Source organism: Miscanthus floridulus, chromosome 5, assembly GCF_019320115.1.
Source record: "Miscanthus floridulus cultivar M001 chromosome 5, ASM1932011v1, whole genome shotgun sequence".
Classification (NCBI taxonomy): Eukaryota; Viridiplantae; Streptophyta; class Magnoliopsida; order Poales; family Poaceae; genus Miscanthus; species Miscanthus floridulus.
In genome coordinates, this window is record NC_089584.1 from 28807047 (window position 1) to 28824546 (window position 17500).

Here is a 17500-nt window from a genome sequence, read left to right on the forward strand (position 1 = left end):
CGGATCATTGATAGAAGACCTCGAGGAGACTTTCAAGAATCTAAAAGCATAGCAGTGGAAGCTAAACCCCACAAAGTGTGTTTTTGGGGTCCCATCAGGACAACTACTCGGATTTCTAGTCAGCAATCGAGGGATTGAAGCAAGTACAAAGCAGGTTAAAGCCATCATGGATATAAAACCTCCAAAGAAAGTTAAAGACATACAGAAGCTTACAGGATGCATGGCAGCACTCAACAGATTCATCTTCTGACTAGGAGAAAAAGGGCTACCTTTTTCAAATTATTGAAAAAGGCAGGAAATTTTGAATAGACGGAAGAGGCAGAAGAAGCATTCCAAAAGTTAAAAGAATACCTGGCATCATCACTAGTAATGACACCACTAAAAGGCAAAGAGGACATGATGCTATATATTACAGCAACCAAGAATGTTGTCAGCACAGCAATTGTGGTTGAGAGAGAAGAACCCGGACATGCTTACAAAGTGCAGAGACCAGTCTATTACATAAGTGAAGTACTAACATAATCAAAAGTGAGATACCCACATGTGCAAAAACTACTTTATGCAGTGTTGATATCATCAAGAAAGCTGAGACATTATTTCCATGAACACAAGATTACAGTGGTAACCAATTTTCCACTTCAAGACATTCTACGCAACAAAGATGCAATAGGTCGGATATCAAAATGGGCAGTAGAACTCGGTGCTCTCAACCTAAACTTCAAACCAAGAACAGCAATAAAATCTCAAGCATTATCCGACTTCATTGCTGAATGGACAGAAATCAGTCAAAAAGAGCCCGAACCAATACTTGATCATTAGAAATGTATTTTGATGGCTCCTTAAAGTTAGGAGGAGCCGGAGCAGGAGTGCTATTCATATCACCAGAAGGGAGACAGTTAAAGTATGTGTTACAAATACTTTGGCAGGCAACTAATAATGAAGCAGAGTATGAAGCATTAATGCATGGTCTAAGAGTTGCAAGCTCACTTGGGATCAAAAGGCTACTTGTCTATGGTGATTCAGCTGTAGTAATCAATCAAGTCAATAAGGATTGGGATTGTATAAAAGACAATATGGATGCATACTATGCAGAAGTCAGAAAATTGGAGAAAATTTTCCAAGGGCTAGAAATCCATCATGTACTAAGGGATTCCAACATTGCAGTAGATGTGCTAGCCAAACTAGGATCAGATAGAGCAAAATTATCACCTAGTATATTTGTAGAAGAACTCATAGCCCCATCTATCAAACAACCCGGGAACACAGAAAAGGAGAATGAGACAACAGATCCAATGGAAATAGATCAAGCAAAAGAACTAGACCAATCAAGACAGATCATGGTCATACAAAATGATTGGAGACAAACATACATTGATTTTATCAAAGAGAAGAAACTACCCGAAGACAAAGCAGAAGCAACCCGGGTTATACGAAGAGGCAAAAACTACGTTCTAGTGGGAGACAAACTATACAAAAGAGCAGCATCATCTAGAGTACTGCTTAAATGTGTTCCAACAGATAAAGGAAAGGAAATCTTGGATGAAATCCACTCAGGATGTTGTGGAAATCATGTAGCCTCTAGGACACTGGTCGGCAAAGCATTCAGAACCGGGTTCTATTGGCCAACAACACTCAAAGATGCAGAAGAACTCATCAAAACATGCAAGAATTGCCAAATGTTTGCCAGACAATCACATGTGCCCGCTCATAATTTGATATGCATACCACCAGCTTGGCCATTCTCATGCTGGGGGCTGGATCAAGTCGGACCACTCAAAAAAGCAAAAGGAGGCTTCGAATACATATTTGTGGCAATCAACAAATTTACAAAGTGGATTGAATATAAACCTTTGGTCAAATACAGTGCAGAAAAGGCAGTGGAATTCATACAAGACATCATGCATAGGTTCGGCATGCCCAACAGAATAATCATGGATCTTGGTTCACCATTTACAGCAAGAGAATTTCAATACTGGGCAAAAGATTATGGGATAGAAATCGACTTTGCATCAGTAGCACACCCACAGGCCAATAGACAAGTCGAAAGAGCAAATAGACTCATATTACAAGGCTTAAAACCAAGATTATATGAAGATTTGAAAGATTATGGTGGAAAATGGATCGACGAACTACCAAAAGTAGTATGGGGTTTAAGAACCTAGATCAGCAGAGCCACTAGCTACTCACCTTTCTTTCTGGTCTACGGATCAGAAGCAGTACTACCAGCTGACTTGATATGGCTATCTCCAAGAATAGAACAATACGAAGAAGGCGAAGCCGAAGAAACAAGGCTGTTAGAAATTGATTCAATAGAAGAAATAAGAGACAGTGCAATAATCCAAAATGCAAGATATCAGCAAGGACTACGAAGACATTATGACAAAAGTACTCAGCCCCGATCACTAAAGCCAGGGGACTCAGTATTATGACTAATCTAGAAGAAAGATGGATGACACAAACTACTCAGTCCATGGGAAGGACCCTTCATCGTGAAAACGCAACAGGACCTGGCACATACGAGTTGATGACTCTAGATGAAATACCAGTGAAGAATACTTGGCATATTAGTCAACTCAAAAGATTCTACAATTAGTACAACATATTGTACTCAAGCTTCAAGAGAAATAAAGCAGAAATTCTTCAAGAAGAATGACTTTAGATATAAGCCCTGTTGAACCGACAAACCAACCCGTAATCAGGTTGGGGATAAAAGGGGCATCCTTATTAACAGCCAACCCAGAAACGGTTGTGTTACATGGGCAATTTTGTCACTCAACCATATGGAGATGGTTTGACTGACAGCCAACGGCCAAATAGCTTCTTCGGTAAGGAGACCCAAGCTAGCATTTGTCACTCTACCATAAAAAGAGATGGTACGACTGACAGCCCTGTCCAACGAACAGAACCAACCCGTAATCAGGTTGGAGAAAAAGGGGCAGCCCTGCAGATAGCTCAACCCAAAAACGATTGTTGCTAAATGGGCGCAATTGCTTACCCCAAGAGCTAGTACGATTGCTTACTTACCCTGCAAACAGCCAACCCAGAAATAGTTGTGCTATATGGGTCCGATCGCTTACCCCAAGAGCTGGTACGATCGTTTACTACGCCCAACAAGCGGCGCTATCTACAAAAACAACTTGGTCGCCTACCCCAAGAGCGGTACAATCGACTACCTCGCCCAACAAGTAGGCATCTACAAATATACAACTTGGTCGCCTACCCCAAGAGCGGTATAATCGACAACTTCACCCAACAAGTGGCACAATCAACAAAGAAAACTCGGTCGCCTGCCCCAAGAACGGTACAATCAACTACTTCACCCCAAGAGCGGTACAATCACTCCAACAACTCGGTTGCCTACCCCAAGAGCGGTACAATCGACTACTTCACCCAAAGAGTGGCACAATCACTCCAACAACTCGGTCGCCTACCTCAAGAGCGATATAATCGACTACTTCACCCAGCAAGCGGCATCTACAAATTTACAACTCGGTCGCCTACCCCAAGAGCGGTACAATCGACAAACTTCACCCAACAAGCAGCATGATCAAAGTCAACTTGGCTACATATTCCAAGAACAGCATGACCAACTGCCTTGGCCCAAGAGCAGCCGAAACAATTATACAATCTGGCAAGAATGGCCGACCAACTCGCCCCAAAAGCGACAGGAAACAACTCTACAAGGATGGTGTCTACTCAAGAAAGCAGTATGATCAAATCCCATGCCCAAAAGGGTGGCAAAAAACAACTCTACAAACTAGATATCAACATGCAGTCGATTATTGTTATCCGAAGAGCGACAAAACCAGTCACACAAAGTGGAAGGACTACTCAGAAATTACATAAAAGCAGTAAAAGAAAGACAGGTCAAAGCCTGCTCATAGCAGTCAAAGACAGATTCAAAAGCAGGGCAAAGCCTAATCATATTCACAGAAACAAGTATATATTACAAGAAACCACAAGTTCATTACACAAAATATCTAAGGAGCTAGAGGCATAGCAGGAAGCACATTCATCTGTTCCAAGATTTGGTCTGATAGACCACTAAGCTCTACTTTGGCCTCATCCCACTGTCTTGAAAACTCAGCCGTTACAAAAGCTTTAGTAATCCGCTCAAGAGGGGCATCAGGAGCAACAACCCAGACATATGAAACCACATTGTTGATGCATCGGTGAAAGCCACTCTTTACAAAATCATAAAATCGGGAAGAAAGCACCGGTATTATACCTCCAAGGCCTAGATCCCTGTCTTCTAGCTGATAGACTAAAGCAATGATTGGACTAATTGCAGCATAAAGAGCCCAGAATTGATCATGGGCAGCCTTCAACCTCCCCTACAAGTCTTGCACTGACTTCATTGCCTGAACAATATCATGATCAGCACCAGCTTTCATCAAATTCGCCTAGGCAAATAAATCCTGAGCCTCTTGCAGTTTTGAATCAGCAAGGGTACTTATAGATTCAGCATTATTTTCAAAGGTACGGAGGGTATTGACCATCTCCTCCCTCTCCTTCATCCAGACCTCTTTCTCTTTAACAAGAGCTGAAAGAGAAAGGAAACAACTCAGAAAATAAGAGAAAGAGCCCAAGATATATTAAAGCAATGAAAGGGGAACTCACCAGCTTTCTCCTTCTTCAAATTAGAGCTCTTAGTTTGAGCCTCTGCTATAGCTTTCAGAGAAGAATCTCGGACAGCATCAGCATTAGCAACCCTAGCATTGAGGGCAACCTCCATAATTCTGTGCTGCTCCTTCTCCTGAGCCAGCTCGGCATGAACCCAAGTTAACTCAAACTCAGCATTCTTCAAGTCGGCCTCAATCAGGGCAGCAGATCGCACCTCTTGAGGACCAAACAAGAGATCTTGATCTTCAACTAAAGACTACAGCAAGGAAAAATCTTATGAGAAATAAAAGACAGGGAAGAATGAAAGTAAAGAGGCAAAGAAATTTAGTACATTACATTGAGCTTGGCGCCATAAGCCTCCCATGAAGAAACCAACTCGGCCAACCGTTCAATATGGCCAAACTGAGTCATTTCCTCTCCTGACCGATATAGCAGAAGAGTACTCGGCCCAGATGTCGATGGCCGACCAGCATCAGCAACAGAAATAGGGGGAGGGTAATTATCAGAACCCTCACCCACTGCCGCATCAACTCAAGGAGCAGCCTCGAGGGAGTACAATAGAGATGACCCAAGTGGCAGACAAGCAGCAGCAAAAATGCTTGAGGGACTATCCACAACCTGGTGCTCCTCCTGAGAGGACACTAGGGCCCCAACATTCTGTTCCTCAACATGTGGCTCAAAAGGAGCAACACGAGGAGGAGAAGCTACAAAAAGCAGAATTATAAGTCTACAAGGATATAGAATACATAAATTATACAAGAGATAGAAAGGCAAGGCAGAACAAGAGCTCACAAACAATAGATTCTTGTAAAGTTTTTTAGCCCCAAGGGCTAGAGAAGACAAGGCATCCTTAGAAGGCCTGCATTTGAAAAAAGAACCCGGATTAATCAAAGACAGAAGCAAAATTTATCAAGACAAAGAGAAAAGAAGCCGAAACTTACTTAATAGCCTTCTTGAAGCTACCTGCCACCCCCGAGAAGCCAAGACTCGGGAGTGGCACATCAAACAAATCATCCTCAACCACCTCAAAGGAGGGGATTGGGATGGCCCCCAGGACAGAAGCAGATATAACTATCACAGAAGGGGCGCAGAGTGCCGGTTCATGACTATATTGAAAAAAGCAATTCAGTTATTGTGGAAATGAGCAAAAAGACAAGCACAAGGAAATTTACAGCAGAAGACTTATGGCCGAGTGGTCAATGGGACCTCATCCTCAGTCTCCACCTCGTTCAAGGCAACAGACTGACCTTCTATCAAAACAACAAACAGAGCTCGGATTAGCAAGACAAGTCAAAACAAAGCAAGGAAATCAACTCGGGAAAGGCTAAGCACAAGCTCACCTACAAGAATATTACATGTTGAAGAAATTTGACGAGTTGAGCGTCGCCTCTTGGGCAACGACTGCTTAGAAACAACCTCAGTTTGCCGCTTCCTAGATGATAAGATATATTGAGCAATTCTGGGATCAGGGACATACTCAACATAGGAGTGTTGACCTTCAAACAAGCCAGTAATAAACTTGGCAGAAGAAGAACCCGACCCGGTGGCAGCAACTACCGCAGGACCAGCAATAGCATCATCATCTTCATCTTTTTCTTCGGTGGGCTCTTCAATGGTAGTCTCACCACCACCAGCAACAGCTATCTCGAGCTTAAAAGCTCGGCCAAAACCCTACAATAAGAGGTCAGGCAAAGTCAACAACAGATGCAAATCATAAACAACAAAAAAGAACTCGGGAAGGCATACACATACCTCAGGAGGAGGGTGAGCAGCATCATACTCGTCCACACAAGCGGGCATCATTGAGACACCACTAAGAATCCGCCCCAACCGTTCAAGGATGACTTCTTCAGACAACTCGGCATCTAGAATAAGCCGAGAAGGATATGAAGAACCAGTGTACTCAAAACCAAAATACACCCTCTGCATAAGAGGCTGCACCCAGCGACGCAAAAAAACTAGCAATTATGTAGTTACCAGTTAAGCTCAACTGCTGCAAAACCTTAACTCAGGCGAGTACAGGCTTGAGAGTAGCAGTTTCAGCAGCAGAAAGCTTATCCTTCCAAATAAGTAAAGCACTCGAAGTCACAGAAAGATCAGAAGAAAAAGAAGGAGCCGGTTTTGGGACATAAAACTATTTTTCAGCCCAATCTTTAACAGAATTAGAAAGAGTAAGAGAAGGAAAAGTCACCCCTTAACGGGTTTGAATAAGGCAGCAACCAAAGAGGGGAGGATTCTTAGAATCAAAGAGCCGCATACGAAAGAAGTAGCGTAAAAGAAGAAGACAAGGTGGAATTCCAAGAAAAACTTCACAAAAATGTGTGAAGGTAGATAGAAAAAGAACCCCGTTTGGGGTAAGATGATGAACTTGAATCTGATAAGATCCAAGAAACTCTAACAAGAAGTCAGACGGGGGATAACAGAGCCCCACCCACACAAAAGGAACAAAAAGAACAGACTAATCAGGAGAAGGAGACGGAATCAAATGCTCACTAGGGGAAGAGAAATTAGAAAGAAATTTCTCCTGGATGAGCCCGTGGGCAACCAGCAAATCTAGCTCCGCCTCCTACGTCGTCGGCTTTGGGAACTGCTTCTGCATCCGCCTCATAACCATGAATTTGGGATTGTCAATTTGCTTAAGAGTTTTCTCCTCGTCAACAAACTCACCCTTGCCCTTGTTCTTCTTCACCATCAATCAAAAGCAAGGGCCAAATGCAGTAGCAGAAGCAACAAGAGATTTGAGGCAGCGGATGCAATGCTAGGGTTTCCTCAGCAACGAGGATTGAGGAATTTTTCACCGCAAAGGCAAGTGGAGCAACAGTAACAGGGCAGTCATTTTTATAAAGGGAAAAATACATGGCCCACGCGACCCAAGTGAAAACGGTCATAAAAAATTACCGTTCCGCAATCAATGACATGCACAACGGAAAAAGAAAGCAACGGTCCGTTCAGATCTCAATGGTTAGATGCCAAAACCGTTCACAAGGAAGTAGCGCAGAAAAAGGATACAACAAGTCGGCAACAATACTACACTACAACCAAAGCATGCAGATACAGAGAAGAACTCGGATACAGTAATAGACAACTCAGCCTCCAACAGAAACCATCTTATTCATTATTTCTTTCACTCAGAGAACATTGAAATTACAATGGAGTACAAGATTTGATAAATTCAAAGAAAACAAAGGAGATCATTCTAGAGTGGCAGCAAAGAACCTAGTGGAATTAGAGGTTGCAACCCTCCGCTCCAAGATTCGATATAACTAGCAGAACAAATACAACCTAGATACATCACAACTACAGAGGATGAAGCAAATCCTGGGTTATGAACAGGGAGATAACCACGTTCTGGACAAGCACACTGATATAGTTACCTCCAAACCAAGACCAACAAACGACAAAGACCAAAGGAGTACAAATCAAGAACCTTCTACCGGCTTCTTCTCAATAGAAAAGAACCCGGAGAAGGCTCGGGGGCTGCAAGTACCCACCATAGAAAAGCACATTTTTTATTTTTTGACCCTCCAGCTTTTTTGTACCAAAAAACAAGAGGCTCGGGGGCTACACTCAATGAGTGCAAAATTGCACTCGCTGCACTTAAAGGAAAAGAACTCGAAGGACATCAAGATAGAAAGACCCTCTAGCTTTTTGTGCCAAATAGCCAGAGGCTCGGGGGCTGCACTCATTGAGTGCACTTTTTTTCAGCAAAAGTGCACATCAATTAGAAGAAGAATTAAAGAAGTCCATCTCAAGATTTCACTTCAAGAAGAACTCGGATCAAGTCTACAACAACTCAGCCCTTGAAGCTTAATCATGAAATGCTCGGGGGCTTGTCGATGGGGAACTCTACGGGCCCCCCATAGACCGTACTATAGCGAAGTGGGCCTTGGTAACAAGGTCCACAGCTCAATCGCCAAGAAGAGCATGGAGCAAAGCAACGTGCAAGACCAAAACTCCAATTCGGACTATACAAGGAAAGGCGCCCGAAGCATAGCTTAGGACTCTGACCTTGTATCCGAGTAGAACACGAACAACTCCTCTCAGCACCTGGACTATAAAGGGCTGGTGAGAATATCCCTTGTAAACGACTGAACACACCCAATACTCAAAGCAATATGACGCAAACAGGCTAACGCCGAACTGGACGTAAGGTTATTACTCGACCAAGTCAAGGGCCCGAAGCAGTATAAATCGTGAGTCTCTTTGCGTAACCGTTGAGTTCCACTATTCGCCGAAGCCCGAACAACTGTCCTGGGTACCCCCGTGGCAGGCTATCGGTGGTAAAACATCGACAGCCTTAGAGTACCCTCGATAATAGAGTCAATTTGCTAGCTCAAATGATTTTTTTTAAAAGATAAAAATAGAGTAACATTATAGAAAAATATGTAATCATAGGGTGTGAGTTTAGCTCTTCATGAAGAGCCAGATTATCATTCTCTCTTCTTACTATTAAATAAAATATGTCATGAGCTAACTCTTTTAACACTGTTGGAGCTGCCCTTGTAAGGGTCAATTTCGCAGGGCACTGCCTCCTTCTAAAAGGGCTCCAATTTTGGCTGCTCTTATGGAGCAACTATTTTGGTGGACTGGAGCCGTTAAAAAACATTAGGCAAAAACGGCTCGAGTGATAGGACCACAATAATTTGTATCAAGTTTGTGAGGAGTCAAGAGAAGCCAATTTTCTGGCTCTAGCTCCTTAATGAAAAACGGCTTTGGCTCCCCTGGGCACTTTGCAAGGAGCCATTTTTAGATGGTCCGTTTAGCAGCGCTCCGTGTGAGGAGCCATGAGAAATTAGGGCTAAAGTTGTGCCGAAAGGGGCCTAAGAAGGAAGGACTAGAGACAGTCTTTCGGAAGTGCTCAGAAGGGTAGTAGAGTTTTGCGTATGTGTGTTCATAGGGGTGAGTGTGCGTGTGTGTTGAGCATCTACGTCTGTACCGGTGTAATTCACAAAAAATATAAATATATAATTATGGCCATGATTTTTTACTTCTCATCGATGAACATTTTATGTTACAAGAAAACTTTCTTTCATTTGAATTTTTTATGATAACCTAGGATTGGTCATGGTTTTTATCGGAGGAACTGTATTATTCTGTTCTCTTTTCTAGTTATAGTGATTTTTAAACTGGTAGTGGTGATTTTTTTTTTAAGCAACAACTGGTAGTGGTGATGAATTTTGGGGCGTAGATACAGGACGCAATTTTCTTTATCCCGAGAGACAAATCGAGGCTAATGGCCCAGTCCGCAGTAGTTTTCAGGGGGGAAAGGCTGAGAAAGCATAGATGGGCCATACAACTTGTGGGCCTACAGCCCTACATATATTTCCAAATCTCGGAATGCATTTTAGCGGCCTAAAAAAAACAAGGAAAAAGAAAAAGAAAAGAAGAATATTTCGATAATTCGATCGTGGTGTGAGCTTTAACTCCGCTTTCCCACTCGCCGCTAGGGTTTCTCCCCTCTCCTTTTTTCCCCTCCTCCCGCTCCCCTCGGCTCCCCCGACGCCCGGCTAGGGTTTTGCCTCCTTCCCGCCGCCGCCGTTCAGCGAGCGAGACCGAGGGCTGGAGAACGAGCGGTGCTTCGCCAGCCATGTCGCTGCGCCCGAGCGAGCGGGTCGAGGTGCGGCGGAACCGCTACAAGGTGGCGGTTGACGCGGAGGAGGGGCGGCGGCGGCGCGAGGACAATATGGTGGAGATCCGCAAGAACCGCCGCGAGGAGAGCCTCCTCAAGAGGCGCCGCGAGGGGCTCCAGGCCCAGGTCCCTGCCCCTCCGTCCGGGGTCGAGAAGAAGGTGAGGATACGCCGCCCGCTCCGCTCTCTGTTCCGGTTTCTGAGTGTGTGTTTTTTCATTCGCTGCTGCGATGGTATTCTAGTGTTCGTATTATGTCGCGATTGGACGAGTGTTCAGTACAAGTGTGGTAGATCGCTTCGACTGTTAAGCAATGCCAAGATGTTATACTCGCCTACTCGCCCTTTCATGCTTATAATACAAGTTGCAGCTCCTAGCCCGTATGTGACTACTATGAGTATTTGCTGCAGAAGGCTGCATGCATATTTGATTACCTGTCATTCAGAGTGTTTGGTACTTGCCGCTGTACTCTCAGCTACCTTTAGCCTTTTAGTGTTCTGATTCTGATTAATATTGGGTTGAGGACCAGATTAACTCTCTAGAAATTAGATTTTATCATTTTAGACGCAGGCTAGTAGTGTTTTGACAAGCGTTTGGTATTGATTTAGATGTACCAGAAGTTTTATTACTTTATGCTTGTGATTTCTTAGGTATACCTATCATCCATAGCATTCAGAAAATATATTGTAGGCATATGGTTCTTAGGTTCAAGATATGCTGATTTTAAAATTTCAGGGTGGTATTTTTCTAGAACATGTTATAGGTGATTTGCCAAGTTGTTAGTGTGTCAAACATATTTTTTATTATTGATTTAAGCAATATTTCTTATTTCCTTTAGTCTCTATATGTCAATGAATGTACACTATCACCTTATGACACGTTCTTGCTGCATTTTATTTTGTATCACCATGTCTTGATCACTAGACCAAGGAATAGCTCTTGATTTTTAGGGATACTCTTCTGTTGCGGTCCTAATCATGTGCAAGATATGATGGTATTGGTCTTGTTATTGATTGTTTTATTATCTTGTTCAGCTTAGAACACTGCATGACTGATGTTGTTTAATATTTGGAATGAGTTTGCATAGTCATGCTCATCAATTCTTCAGATTCAGTGCTTACCATGTTATAGCTGTGCTGATTTGTTATGTTGATGTACACTTTTTGTCTTGTTTCAAAATATGTATCCTCCTGATCCGACATATCTTTGCTGTTATGAGATAACATCATAGTTCTGATGTATCCTTGCCTAATTTCATACCTAAATTATTCAAAATTAAACTGAAGTCACTTGGCTGCCTTTTAGAAGTGAGCTTCACTGTGCCTAAAGATTTGTCACACTAAATCTTGTTGTCCACCAATGTGGTCAAAAGTGTCGAAGAAATTAACCTTGTTTAACAACAGAAGCATTGGAGCTATGTTTTTATAGCTACATATGTTTGAATTAATATTATTTTATCTGAATTACTTTTTTTACATTGTTAGCCTCATGTGGCTGCTGAAATTATTTTAGTTTTTTTAGTGCTTTCTTAGCTTTCCTGGTTTTGACGTTTTGTTTTAGTGTTGTGCTTATTATCATGTCTGTAGAGTTTTATCACACCAATACCATTGATACAGGTGTCTGTGTTGAATTCTCTTGAGCTGATGTTTTTAGTCCTTATTATGTTTTAAGCACTAATTAAATATATTTATTGGATGGTTATCCAAAGCCTTTTATCTTAGGACAAAAAAGAAAAAAAAAGTAGCATGCTGCTTGTGTCCTTGACTCCTTGTCAAGCTTATTTTCTTGAGCTTAATGTGGCTGTTGTACAAATGGCTTGCTTCATATCTTGCACCCAATACTATTTAGGGTTCTTTTGATACTGACAATACTTAGCCTACCCCAACTTGCTTGGGACTGAAAGGCTATGTTGTTGTTGTTGTTGTTGATACTGACAATACTTGGTCTGATATTTTTTATGTGTTAAATTGGTAGCTTGAAAGCCTCCCAGCTATGGTTAGTGGGGTTTATTCTGATGACAATAACCTTCAGCTTGAGGCCACCACACAGTTCCGCAAGTTGCTCTCTATAGGTACTAACTTGCTCTCTTTCCAGTTGTTTTTGCTTCTTAGTTTGTTTTTCAAAGGTGGCCCATTATACACCGTTTGTAAACATTGGTTGAACTTGCAATATTTCTGAACTAGAGAGGAGCCCCCCCATTGAAGAAGTTATCAAATCAGGTGTAGTTCCAAGATTTGTGCAGTTTCTCACCAGAGAGGATTTCCCCCAGCTGCAGGTATGTTGATACAATCTAAATCTTATATCCTGTTGTTGCTGGATGAAAATGGATTTCTGACCAGCTTTGTTTTTGTTTTTTTTTTTTTTTTTTTTTTGTAGTTCGAAGCAGCATGGGCTCTCACAAATATTGCTTCTGGCACTTCAGAAAATACAAAGGTTGTTATTGATCATGGGGCTGTTCCTATATTTGTGAAGCTTCTTGGGTCTGCTAGTGATGATGTTCGTGAGCAGGTATTTATTTAGTCTTTTGGCTTATGTGCTTTTTATTTGCTGTTTAGGAGTGTATGATGTGACAGTAATGCCCTTCCTCTGTTTTAAAACAATACAAAAGGCTGTGTGGGCTCTGGGTAATGTTGCTGGTGATTCTCCGAAGTGCCGCGACCTTGTTCTTGCCAATGGTGCATTGATGCCTCTGCTAGCACAGTTGAATGAGCATGCTAAGCTCTCCATGTTGAGGAATGCCACCTGGACTTTGTCTAACTTCTGCAGGGGAAAGCCACAGCCATCATTTGATCAGGTTTAGACAAGACCTTTTTTTTATTGCTTTTCTGTAACAATTGTTACCAACTAAACATGTTATTCTTTGGCTGTTATAGACTAAGCCTGCTCTGCCTGCACTTGCACGACTTATCCATTCCAATGATGAGGAAGTTCTCACTGATGCATGCTGGGCTCTGTCATACTTATCTGATGGCACTAATGATAAGATCCAAGCTGTGATTGAAGCTGGTGTTTGCCCCCGGCTTGTGGAGCTCCTCCTGTATGTGAAGATTCTGTGTAACAACCTCATGTTGATTGCTCTCATAGTTTTCTTATTTGCACCAGTTTTTTTTATCTTTATATGATGCGTGCTGATACCACATGCAGCCATCCATCACCGTCAGTGCTTATACCTGCTCTACGAACTGTCGGGAACATTGTCACTGGAGATGATATGCAAACTCAGGTGGTACATTAAGTTTGGCAGCTTTCTATATATCTGGCACACTTTATGCCATCAGTTATCAGAGCTAGTTTTGTGTGTGTGTGTTTTATATGATCACATGTTCCAAAAATAAGTGGTTCTGACAGTTTTTCTTTAATATTGCCGGGTGAACTAATGCAATGTCACAAGCATCGAATGAAGCACCAAGAAAGTTACTTGTGACTATGTGTCATTTTATTGAACTTTTCTTCTATTTTTTGCAGTGTATCATTAGATCATCAAGCTCTTCCTCGCCTCCTGAATCTATTGACACAGAACCACAAGAAAAGCATTAAGAAAGAAGCATGCTGGACGATTTCAAATATTACTGCTGGAAACAAAGATCAGATACAGGTAACATACAGAAGATCCTATGCCACTAGTTTGTTTTTACATATACTAAGTGGATGACATCAAAATTCTCTAGTGCAATGGTTATGTTGCAAATGAGTGTTCCAAGTGGTGTATTTAGCTCATATTTGTTGGCTGGAAATTAGCACCTCTTAACCTCTTGTTAGCATAGTGTTCTTTTATATCTGTCACTATTAATAATAATTTAATAATGAGATTTTCCACAGATGAGCCATGTCATGTTTCTTTGCTTTCATATGTTCTAAAATATTAGTCATTGATTACTCACTTTGCTATATTGAATTTTTAGGCTGTCATAAGTGCTGGCATTATCGCTCCTTTGTTGCAACTGCTTCAAACAGCAGAGTTTGATATCAAGAAGGAGGCTGCTTGGGCCATCTCAAATGCTACCTCTGGTGGTTCCCATGAGCAAATCAAGTATACTCCCTTGACTTACTGCACTGCCTTTTGGCTTGTGGAGTTGTGTGCAATGCAACTTATGTATGTCTGCTTTGAGCATAATTTAGAACTCGTGTTGTCTTGCCTAGGTACTTGGTGGCAGAGGGCTGCATCAAGCCATTGTGCGACCTTCTTGTTTGCCCTGATCCAAGAATTGTAACAGTTTGTCTGGAGGGTCTTGAGAATATTCTTAAAATAGGGGAGCATGACAAGAACATGGGTGCAACAGGTGATGGCAATCTCTTTGCTCAGATGATTGATGAAGCGGAAGGCCTGGAAAAGATCGAGAACCTACAGAGCCACGATAATAATGAAATCTATGAAAAGGCTGTGAAGCTTCTTGAGGCATACTGGATGGAAGAGGAAGATGACGCAATGGCTACTGCTGGGGAAGCTGCTCCCGCTGTTTTTGACTTTAGCCAAGGTGGCAACCCTCCTGCTGGTGGTGGTTTGAACTTCAACTGAATACAGGTTCTCCCAGCCTTACCATGCTCATCATAGAATATTTTAATTATGTCCAATCTGTTGGACTTGTGGTTCATTGTTTCTGCAAAGGTTTAATGGTCCTGATATTCCTTTTTGCAGTCTTTAACCAAAAGGGTGTTAATTCCCTTGGCGATGAGCTTGGCATTGGCTTGTCTTGACAATGTAATGTGGTCGATTCCATGTGTGGGATAATGGTTTGTGCTGGGTTCAATAAGCTCGAGATTCCGAGGGAGATAGGTAGCATTGTTCCCAAGCGAGTCATGGATATCAATATCGCAGGGTCTGTAACAGGATTATAATCATTGAACATCAGGTCTCGGTTTTTTTTAGAAGGTTACTTTCTAGGGTTTGTGTCATTTAGTTGTGTGTTATATCTGGCTACTGTATAGCCTGAGTCCAATCGTCTGCAAGGCCGAAAGACATTCCTGAGTGGTTTGGTTTTGAGGTTCCACAGGAATGGTCTGCGTTGTAGTTTGTCCGGATCTGTAAACGTTTAATGGTTTGAGTATATTGCTCGGCCTTGCTTTACTACGGTTAATCCAACCTGTTGAGGCTATATTAATGGCTTCCAAAAGGCTGTTTGCATTGTTGGCGCTTGGTGCAAAAATTTGTGGGTGTGAAATAAGGCTGAAGTTTTAATGCCAAATTCAATTTTGAGTTATCCGACTATTTTTTTTAACAGAAAGGTTGGTACAAGAAGGGCGGGCCTGGTGCAAGCGGTAGAGTCTTACCGCCTGTGATCGGAAGGTCCCGGGTTCGAGTCGCGGTCTCCTCGCATTGCACAGGCGAGGGTAAGACTTGCCACTGACACCCTTCCTCAGACCCCGCACAGAGCGGGAGCTCTTTGCACTGGGTACGTCCTTTTTTTTAAAGGTTGGTACAAGGCCCTTTACAACTCAAATCCAACCTATTTCCACTCCACGATATTATGGGTTTTTTGTTGACATTTACAAAGAAGTATCTTGGGGCTTAGCTGCTTGTATTCCAATCCAATGAACAAAGAAACTTAAAAAGAAGGCAAAGAAATATCTCGGTGCTTCGTTCCCTTTGGCTTATAAGCCTACTTTTTTTAAAGTAATAAATGGTATTTTTCTCTCACACCAAATTAGCAATGGGCTTATCAGCCAGACGGACGTAGCCATAGTGGCGGCGGGGTGCTCTTGTCTCTGCGTTGTCTGATGAGTGATGACGTCGGTGTTTCGGTCGTTTCACACGTCGGCGGCCTCCTTGGTGATGAGAGACGCACGGCTGGGTTGCACCTGGCACGGCGCCGCCGTTATCTCCGGCGCGGACGGCACCGGATGAGGGTGTGGCCCGTGTGGGTGCGGCACCGGCGGGCGCAGGTGCTGGTGCTGCGCGCCCGGATGGGGAGGGCCGTAGCCCACGAAGTGGCCGCCGCCGCCGTGGTGGTACTGCTGTCCCCGCAGGCGCTGCGCCTGCACGGCCGTGATGTAGCCCACGAAGCCGACGACGACGGTGATGAGCCCCAGGATGCCCGCTGCCGCGAACATCCCCGGGCGCACCCGGTGGCACACGGGCCGCGGCTTCCGCCAGTCGCTCATGTGGCCGGACTCCACGGCGATGCCGATCATGAGCATCACCTCGGCGAGCCCGAAGCAAATCCTGCGCGCGGGGGACACAGAAAACATTGTTGCGTTTCGGTGGCCAGGGCGTCAAATAATTATAATTTTGATGGGAGTTGAGAGTGACTGTCGTCATTAATTAAGGAAGAAGAGGCAGCCGGTCTGCCAGGTGAGCGCGGCGGCGGTGGACGCGACGCGCGGGTGGTCCTGGGCGACGGCGAGGCCGGGGGAGGTGGACTCCGGGGCGGCGACGGCGACCAGCATGTAGGCGTGCTCCGCGAACATGGCGACGGCGAGGAGGATGAAGGCGCCGACGGCGTACGCTAGCGCGAGGCGGCCGCTGCTGTTGTAGACGCACACGTCCAGCTGCTCCTGGCTGCCGCCCACGGTCATGAGGTAGTGCGACACCTGCAGGCAGGCAGGCAGCGCCACACATGCGCCAGCAACGGGTGGAGGGATGAATGAACTTGCAGCGCCAGCCGCCAGCTAACGTGGCTTTAGACGACGTGCATGATGGACATGTGCCTCTGAGCGCGACCCCTCGGCGGCGAGGCAGAGGATGAAGGCGACGAGGCCGCAGAGCACGGAGAGCGCGACGAGGGAGACGGCGACCTGGCCGCCGGACCGCGCGGGGCGCCGCTCCTGCGCCTTGCGCAGCGACAGGTCGTCGTGCGTCACGGCCGGCGGCATCGTCGCTGTCGTCGGCGCCGCGTACATGGATGAAACAATAATGAGACGGGCACTGAACCCGCGTACGATGGCTCGTTGGCGGTGCACGGGCAGTCGTCGGGCACGGGTAGCTACTATGCTTGCAGGCGACGGCTGCGGGGTGGATGCGGCTGGAGGAGGAGATGCGCACGCCGCGAGCGTTGCACCGGCGGAGAGCAGCGAGGGTAGCTTGGGCGCGGCAGCACGGGAGGAATATATGTTAGGTTTGATCTTCCACCAGTTAGGCCCAACGACCTTTTGGGCCTTGTTCTCGCGTCCTGATCGGGGACGCCCAATCCTACATGGTTGGTGGGCCCCCGTCGCACAGCGCCATAAAGAAAAGGTGGGGGCCGGGGCTCGCAGTACGAGGTTCACCGTGCCAGTCACCCCACCGACATCCTAACCCTAAACCCAATCTTGAGA

The 17500-nt window shown here is 44.5% G+C and overlaps 2 protein-coding genes across 2 annotated transcripts; one reads left to right on the forward strand and one right to left on the reverse strand.

Moving 5' to 3' along the window:
• The first annotated feature begins 10049 nt into the window (after window positions 1-10049).
• LOC136449743 (importin subunit alpha-1a-like) lies at window positions 10050-15411 on the forward strand. The gene is made up of 12 exons (XM_066449906.1): window positions 10050-10411; window positions 12224-12320; window positions 12433-12524; window positions 12626-12757; window positions 12858-13043; window positions 13123-13286; window positions 13394-13472; window positions 13586-13587; window positions 13715-13844; window positions 14152-14279; window positions 14390-14771; window positions 14886-15411. Exons 1-11 carry the CDS (start codon window positions 10211-10213, stop codon window positions 14763-14765), a joined length of 1587 nt encoding a protein of 528 aa, XP_066306003.1. The 5' UTR covers window positions 10050-10210; the 3' UTR covers window positions 14766-14771; window positions 14886-15411.
• A 503-nt stretch (window positions 15412-15914) lies between these two features.
• Window positions 15915-17270, reverse strand: LOC136451861 (uncharacterized). The gene is made up of 3 exons (XM_066452548.1): window positions 16889-17270; window positions 16507-16777; window positions 15915-16410 (listed from the first exon to the last, which is right to left on the reverse strand). Exons 1-3 carry the CDS (start codon window positions 17084-17086, stop codon window positions 15995-15997), a joined length of 885 nt encoding a protein of 294 aa, XP_066308645.1. The 5' UTR covers window positions 17087-17270; the 3' UTR covers window positions 15915-15994.
• Window positions 17271-17500: the final 230 nt, after the last annotated feature.

Excerpts from the sequence above, each read along its gene's own strand:
- LOC136449743 (XM_066449906.1), top strand. The coding sequence starts at position 10,211 with ATGTCGCTGCGCCCGAGCGAGCGGGTCGAGGTGCGGCGGAACCGCTAC. Across the intron at positions 12,525-12,625 it reads AGGATTTCCCCCAGCTGCAG|TTCGAAGCAGCATGGGCTCT; the intron begins GTATGTTGATAC and ends TTTTTTTTGTAG. Across the intron at positions 13,287-13,393 it reads CGGCTTGTGGAGCTCCTCCT|CCATCCATCACCGTCAGTGC; the intron begins GTATGTGAAGAT and ends TACCACATGCAG.
- LOC136451861 (XM_066452548.1), bottom strand. The coding sequence starts at position 17,086 with ATGTACGCGGCGCCGACGACAGCGACGATGCCGCCGGCCGTGACGCAC. Across the intron at positions 16,778-16,888 it reads GGTCGCGCTCAGAGGCACAT|GTGTCGCACTACCTCATGAC; the intron begins GTCCATCATGCA and ends GCCTGCCTGCAG. Across the intron at positions 16,411-16,506 it reads CTGCCTCTTCTTCCTTAATT|GGATTTGCTTCGGGCTCGCC; the intron begins AATGACGACAGT and ends CCCCCGCGCGCA.